Source organism: Cebus imitator, unplaced genomic scaffold (genome assembly GCF_001604975.1).
Source record: "Cebus imitator isolate Cc_AM_T3 unplaced genomic scaffold, Cebus_imitator-1.0 Scaffold628, whole genome shotgun sequence".
NCBI classification, from domain to species: domain Eukaryota; kingdom Metazoa; phylum Chordata; class Mammalia; order Primates; family Cebidae; genus Cebus; species Cebus imitator.
The window spans coordinates 852,779-860,539 of NW_016107943.1; the positions used below are offsets into that span (position 1 = coordinate 852,779).

Genomic DNA, 7,761 nt, shown 5'->3' on the forward strand with positions numbered 1-7,761 from the left:
AGGAATTGATACTGTACTGGAGAGACAAACTGGTAAACAGATAGTTTGTTAGTAGTGTTAACAACTATCTTTCTTCCTTTCTTATGATACTATATTAGGTGCACAGGTTGTTAATGGGAGTAACAAGACATGAGGCTAAGAAGGTAACCATATATCATTAACTGGCACTTAGGATGTGAATGATTACAGGGAAACTGTGGAAGGATTTTAAGTGAAGAATAATTTATAGGGTAATTACATGAAGGTGGATTAGAGTGGGGTAAAACTGGAAATTGGGAGACCAAGCTACTTAGTCATCTAGTGGGGCAGGTGTGGTAAGGATCTAAACTAAGACAGTGATGATAATAAAGAGAGAAGGAGATGTATATGAGATATTTAGCAGGTATAAGTTGTTAGACTCGGTGATCAGCTTGATGTGAGAAATGAGGGAGAAGTCATGAATGGTGCCCAGATTTCTGACTTGGATAATGTTCCTTTTACCAAGATAATGGAGTATAGGAGGGGGCTCAGATTCAGTAGTAAAACTGATCTGTTCAGTTCTGGGCATTACTAAGTTTAAGAGGAAGACCCAAGGGAAGATGTCCAGTCAGATAGTGGCTTTAAGACTTGGGGAGAATTCTTAGAGCTACAGATTTGAGCACATAGGTAATAGTGGAATCCTCATATATGGGAGAGAATGTACAGTAAGAAAATGAGGAGACTGAATAAAGAACTCAAGGGAAAAAACATTAAAGGGAATGAGCTAGGAAAGGGTATCTACAACGGTGACTGATAAAGGAGTGGCTGAACAGAGTAAGAGAAAAACTGGGGTGAGTGGCGTTAGATAAGTCACAAGAAGAAATTCAGAAAGTAAGAAACTTACCAAAATTGTTAAGTGTTACAGGAGTTTAATAAGATTGACCATCCTATTTGATTTGTTAGTTAGGAGTTCAACCTTTGGTAACTGTATAAGGAGCAATTTTAGTCACATATACAGTTATACTACATCTCTGATGTAATTAAAAGTTTGTTATAAAAATTTTATTTTAAAAATATGTGCAAAAGCCTATGGTAAATTAAGAATTTAGTAGAGTTCTGGCCGGGTCCAGTGGCTCACGCCTGTAATCCCAGCACTTTGGGAGGCCGAGGCAGGTGGATCACTTAAGGTCAGGAGTTTGAGACCAGCCTGGCCAATGTGGTGAAACCCCATCTCTACCAAAAGCACAAAAAAATTACCTGGGCATGGTGGTAGGTGCCTGTAATCCAAGCTACTTGGGAGGCTGAGGCGGGAGAATCGCTTAAAACCTGGGAGGTGGAAGTTTCAGTGAGCCGAGGTCGCGCCACTGCACTCCAGCCTGGGCAACAGAGCAAGACTCCATCACCAAAAAAAAAAAAAGGATTTAGGAGAGTTCCTAAATAGGAGTTATAAAGAACTAACATATAATTTATTTCCGTGGGAGAAAGGACATTCGTAACATGTAATTTAGATGACTATTCATTAAGTTTGAATTAGTTAATAGTCCAGAATGTAGTAAATCTGATAAAATTAGGAGGTTGAAAATGAGGTTAAAATTTTTATTTTTGTTAATTAGTGGTTTCTCCTTTCTGGTTATATAATAGTATATGCTTTTATTTTGAAAGAAGATAAACAGTGAATCAAAATCTGTTTTTTTGGTTAAGGGTATTTTGTAATTTTATTATAAATGTGATAATGGAGGACATAGTTTAGATGCTACTTTTGCAAAGGCCCTGATGCTATTTAATAAATAACATTATAAAAATTTTAAAGGCTTTCTTTGTGATAGTTTTTGTTTCCTTTGAACAGTGATGGTATTGACAATGACTTGAAACTAATTTTGTAGCAGACAGCTAAGAATTAAGTTGAATCTGTTTGGATCTCACTGTGCTACTCATATTTGTCTTTTCTCTGGTTTGGTTTTGGATTTTCAAAATAAAGGCAGAACAGTTCATAAACACTTAATGAGGATCCATTTCCAAGTACCTCACCTTTAGACAAACTCTGCATCACTTTCATAATAGATTAACTTCATAGAAAACAGTATGCAAGCAGAAAACATTAGATGGTTGTAATAAAATGCAGCTTTGATGTCTTCATCTCAGGAGTTAATGGAAGATTTTTGAGTTGTACTGAATCTGCCAGAACTTGTTTATGTTCTTTGTTAATGGCCTTTATTTATATTTCCACCCAAATTTAGAAAAGGAATAATCTCAATTAAGAATACATTCACAACAATGACATTCCATTTCTGGTTAACATAGAAATCTGCTATAGAAATGTATTTTAATACTAGTGTCAAGCAGTTACATTTGAGGTTTTCTTATGTTTAACATATAGATTTTTTAAAACACACTCTATGGACAATTGTATTCTGATTGAAAATGTACATGTTTAAAGGTGAGCTGAAGAGTGAGTGACATTAATTAAAGAAGCGTGCCAAAATTTACAGATTTACAAAGTAGTGATTCAGGAGACCAAAAATGTAGTCAATCAATGCTGTTGTTGCTCATAGCATTTCTGGAGGTCACTTAGAATGCCTTGAGCATCTAGAGCACATTTTCCTTTGCTTCCATTTCTTCCATTGTGGCAAATCTTTATCCTTTGAGGATGGATTTATTTTTTAAAAGCTTTTTATTTTGAAGTATCTTAAACTTGCATAAATGGTTCAGGAAGTTATTTGTACTCTCAACTATCAGAATTAGGGAATCAATATGGTATTTGCATCTTTAGATTCTAAGTTTTGATAGTTGTCCCAATAATTTTTTTCTTTTTTTTTTTTTTTTTTTTCTTTTTTTTTTTTTTTTAGACAGGGTCTTGCTCTGTCACCCAGGCTGGAGTGTAGTGATGTGATCAAGGCTCACTGCAGCCTTGACTTCCTAGGCTAAAGTGATTCTCATGCCTTAGCCTCCTGAGTAGCTGAGACTACAGATGTGTGCCACCATGCCTGGCTAATTTTCAAAAATTATTTGTAGAGATGAGGTCTTGCTATGTTGTCCAGGCTGGTCTCAAGCTCCTGGGCTCATGTGATCCTCCTGCCTCAGTCCCCCAAAGTGCTATGATTATAGGCATGAGCCACTGCTCCTGGCCCACAATAATATTTCTTACAGCAGAAAGATCCAGTTTGTAATCACTCCTTGTATTTAATTGTCATGTCTCTTTGCTCTCCTTCAATATGGAAGTTTCCTTAGTCTTTCTTTTATTTTCATGACTGTGGCACTTTTAAAGATTATGAAGCAGTTGTAACATTGTAGAATATCCCTTAATTTGAGATTGTCTGTTGTCCTTTTATGTTTTGACTCAGTTTATACAACTTTGGCAGGCATGTCAATGAAGTGTTGCTGTTTTCATTGTATCCTATAAGGTGTCATATGATTTCAATTTGTTTCATCACTGGTGATTGACTTTGGTCAAGTTGGAGAGACTTCTTCACAGTCAGATTTAAAATTTTCCCACCCCACTTTACAACTAATACATAATTTGTAGAGAGATACTTTGAGATATTGTAATATCTCAATCCATATCAAGTTTATATTCATTTATTCTTATCAGTATGGACTCATGAGTTCCTGTTTTATTCTATGGATTATAATCTCATATGCTTGTTACTAATTTTGGTGCTCAAATTATTATAGATTTGGCCACTAGGAGTCACATCAAGCTGGTTTTTATATCCTTTTGATCTATACCCATCATTCTTTGAGCTTATTCTTATTTTCTGGGGCAGTAAGGTGTTCCAGGCTTGGTCTGGTGTGGCGGCTTACACCTGTAATCCCAGCACTTTGGGAGACTGAGGCAGGTAGATCACCTGAGGTAGGCAGATCACCTGAGGTCAGGAGTTTGAGACCAGCCTGGCCAATGTGGTGAAACCGCCTCTCTACTAGAAATACGAAATTTAGTCGGATATGGTGGCATATGCCTGTAATCCCAGCTACTTGGGATTTGTCTTCTCCAGTGAGCTAACATATAATTTACCTTTTCTAACCTTTCTTTTTTTCTTTTTCGTCTCCTTTACTTCTTGTTTAAATTACGAATTTAACCTTTCCTTACTGGGAGTGAAACTGTATGCTCACTAGTATTGTTAGCATCACATAATCTGAAGAAACTTGTCTCCTTTCTTTATTAATTGACTTTTGTTTTCCTATTCTTATGGTATGGTACTGTTGTATGGGTGGATTTTTTTTTTTTTTTTTTGTTTTTTTTTTTTTTTTTGTGGCAACTAGTAGCAAATTAAAATATTCTTTGGAAGTAGATAAGGCATAAATAATAAATATTATGTAGTGAATTAATCCAAGGAAATATTTAGGGCTTTGTAATACAGTTTTATTCTTATGTTGTGTTCAAGACTCATTCACATTCTTTTACTTCATACTAAATAACCAAACTTGAAATATGTCCTAGTAGAAACTGGGAAACTTACTGACTTCTATTCATTCTCTATTAGGAGGGACCTATTCTTAGGGTAACAGTAAATATGATGGTTTTCATCTTTTAGACTTGGTTTATATCTAAACATCATTGCTTCTTCTAGCAATCAATTTACGTTATTTGTGCCTGGGTTTAAATTGTTAGTCTTGCCAAAAAAGACTCTTCTTGCTCTTGCTACCTGCTGACATATACATAGGAGCTTGTGTTGTTGGAAATCCAAATATTCTGTCTAGCTTAATTATTATTTCTCATTTTAAAGCACATCTTGGCTTTTATTTTTACCTATTAAACCAGTGACTTTGTAACCTTTTAAAATTAGGCGAATCCTTTTAAGGGCAATCAAATATTGGAAGAAATTTAATACGTAATACAGAAAATAAATAGTTCTCAACTGTGTTCCAGGGGCTTTTCATTCATTATATAGGTGGGAAATATAGTAGCTAGGTTTTAAGCACATCTGATACTTATAACTTTATTTCTGTTTAATCTAGGCGACAAAAGGCTAGAGAGAGGCAGCAGAAATTGCTTGCAGAATTTGCTTCACGACAGAAAAGCTTTATGGAAACTGCAATGGATGTTGGTGAGTCAAAATATGTTAGTTTAGAACTCTCATAATTATACTTATTACTTTAGGGATGATGTAGTCCAATCTTTTACTAATTTAAAACATTACAGATTTAGGATTTCTAGTGTTTATTTGGTCTTTGTTTAAACAATATAGTGTTGGAAGCTCAGACCTTTATTATAGACAGTCCATTCTGTTGTTAGTAGCTATAATTGTTAGAAAGTTCTTCCTGATGGTAGCAATATAGTATGCTCCTTCTATTCTCTTCTGTTAAATGGTCTTTTAGATTTGTGAGATCCATCAGTGTACATTTACTTAATCTTTTTCTGTGAAATTATCTTAAAATCCTTAAAATAGTTTCACATGCTTCTAGTGCCTCTTTCTGGTTCTCCTTCAGTATTTCTTAAAATCAGGTGAACTTCTCATTTCCATTAAGCTTAGCATTAGAATTTATACAGTGAGAGAGGATACCATGTTTCTTCTATATGACAGTACCCTTTTACACATGTTGGAGAAATAGATTAAATCTCAGTGTTAGTCTTCAGTTAATGATATTCCCTTCCCTATTTCTTGCATTCCAGCAAAGTTTTTCCTTCTTTTATCTCTTATAGAAAAATTTACAGAAAGAAAATAAAGTCATGCATTTAGTTAAAATACATACATGTATATGCATTCAAGCATGCACATACATTTTCATGCATTTTTGTGCACCTAAACACATAACCAACTTCCTGAAGAAATGTGTAAAGATCAGTTCAGATTTAGCCTAAAGGCTTCTGAACCATCAAGTGTAGTTAATGTTCAGAATATAACTTTGACAGAAAAAATACAGATTGGGTACCCCATTCTGAAAATCTGAAATCCAAAATGTGCCAAAATCCAAAACGTTTTGAGCATTGACTTTCCACTTGTGGCATGGTGCCACAAGTAGAAAATTTCACACTTGACCTCTTGTGATGGGTTGCAGTCAAAACTATATTTCATTTACAAAATTTAAAATGTTGCATAAGAATGGGTGCGGTGTCTTACACCCGTAATCCTGGCACTCTGCTGCCGAGGTGGGCAGATCACTTGAGGTTGGGAGTTTGAGACCAGCCTGACCAGCGAGACCCATCTCTACTAAAAATATAAAAAATTAGCCAGGCGTCATCGTGCACACATGTAATCCCAGTTACTTTGGAGGCTGTGGCAGGAGAGCTGCTTGAACCCAGGAGAAGGAGGTTGCAGTGAGCCGAGATCGCACCATTGCATTCCAGCTTGGGTGACAAGAGCAAAACACTACCTCAAAAACTAACAAACAAAAAAATGTTGTATAAAATCACCATAGGCTATATGTATAAAGCATATATGAAACATGAATGAATTTCGTGTTTAGACTTGGGTCCCATCCCCAAGATATCTTATTATGTCTATGTAAATATTCTGAAATCTTTAAAAATCTGAAATCTGAATCACTAGTGGTCCCAAGCCTTTCAGATAAGGGATACTTAACCTGTACTGAAATTCTTTTAGAATTTACTTAGCATCAGTTGACTTTGTCATATGAAAGAAGAGGGTTTAGTTCACTGACACTGCTTTCCCTTTCTCTCTCTCTTCTTCTTTCCAAAAATTGATAATTATACATGTGTGTGTGTGTGTGTGTGTGTGTGTGTGTGTGTATTTTATTATTATTATTGTTGTTGTTGTTGTTGTTGGCTTGTTTTACTGCAAGATATTATTTTTTTTGAGATGGAGCCTCTGTTGCACAGGCTGGAGTGCAGTGGCATGATCTCAGCTCACTGCAACCTCCGCCTCCTGGGTTCAAGCAATTTTCCTGCCTCAGACTCCTGAGTAGCTGGGATTACAAGTGATTGTCACCATGCCTGGCTAATTTTTTTATTTTTAGTAGAGATGGGGTTTCACCATGTTGGTCAGGCTGGTTTCAAACTCCTGACATTATGATCCACCTGCCTTGGCCTTCCAAAGTTCTGGGATTACAGGTGTGAGCCACTGTGCCCACCCTATATTTTTGTTTTTTTACATATTTAATAATATTTATGTATCATTCTATCTGCAGTAGTCAGTATTTTGATACCGCCTCACATAAAATGAACTAATAAGCACCCCATCCTTCCTTACCTGTTTTACCTCCTGTCTTTTTTCAGATACTTTAAACTTTTAAATTGCCAAAGTTGCTGACATTTTGTATTGTAGTCACATTAATGTCTTCTATATGAAGGTTGACTCTTAAAAAGAAGAGTTTCTATTAGTATGACTTTTTGAATGCTGTTGAATACAGGACTAGATAATGTGCTAGAACCATTGACTATTTTTGAGTCTGGTGGCCCACCTCCTGGACTCCTTCAAAGATACTATCTTTAGTACATAGCCTCTTTTTTTCCAGTCCCTTGATTGCTAAACCCATACCATCTTTTATTTGTTTCTCTATGGAACATGGCTTTGTTATGTTGCCTTTTGTTTTTCTTGAAGTTTCCCAATTGTCTTTTTTTTCTTTTATTAAAAAATTTTATTGTAGCAAGACCTAATGTGCCTTTGTGAAATCTCTGTTATTCTACCTGCTCAATCATACTGCCTTGCTTGGAACTCTTTCCTAATCTGGTCCATTTGTTCTCGAGGCATGCCCTGCAGCTATTACCTTAGGATTTTTCCCTTTTGGGATTGATATATTTGTAGGGTTTCTTGCATATTAATGTTATCTCTTTTTAAAATCTTGTTTTATTAGGGGTGCTAATTCAAGTGTATTCTGGTTTTTTTTTTTTTTTTTTTTTTTTTT

General features: G+C 35.4%; 1 protein-coding gene and 1 long non-coding RNA gene across 2 annotated transcripts in view; both read left to right on the top strand.

Moving 5' to 3' along the window:
- The window catches only part of LOC108295256 (E3 ubiquitin-protein ligase UBR3-like), a 139,380-nt gene that overhangs the window by 126,384 nt on the left and 5,235 nt on the right, over window positions 1-7,761 (top strand). Inside the window, exon 24 of the mRNA XM_017517324.2 lies at window positions 4,915-5,003. Coding sequence (XP_017372813.1) covers window positions 4,915-5,003 — 89 coding nt within the window. The remainder of the gene's footprint in view (window positions 1-4,914; window positions 5,004-7,761) is intronic.
- LOC108295264 lies at window positions 1,070-3,885 on the top strand. Its single transcript, XR_001821325.2, has 2 exons — window positions 1,070-1,131; window positions 3,813-3,885. It is a non-coding gene; the product is annotated as an uncharacterized LOC108295264 (long non-coding RNA).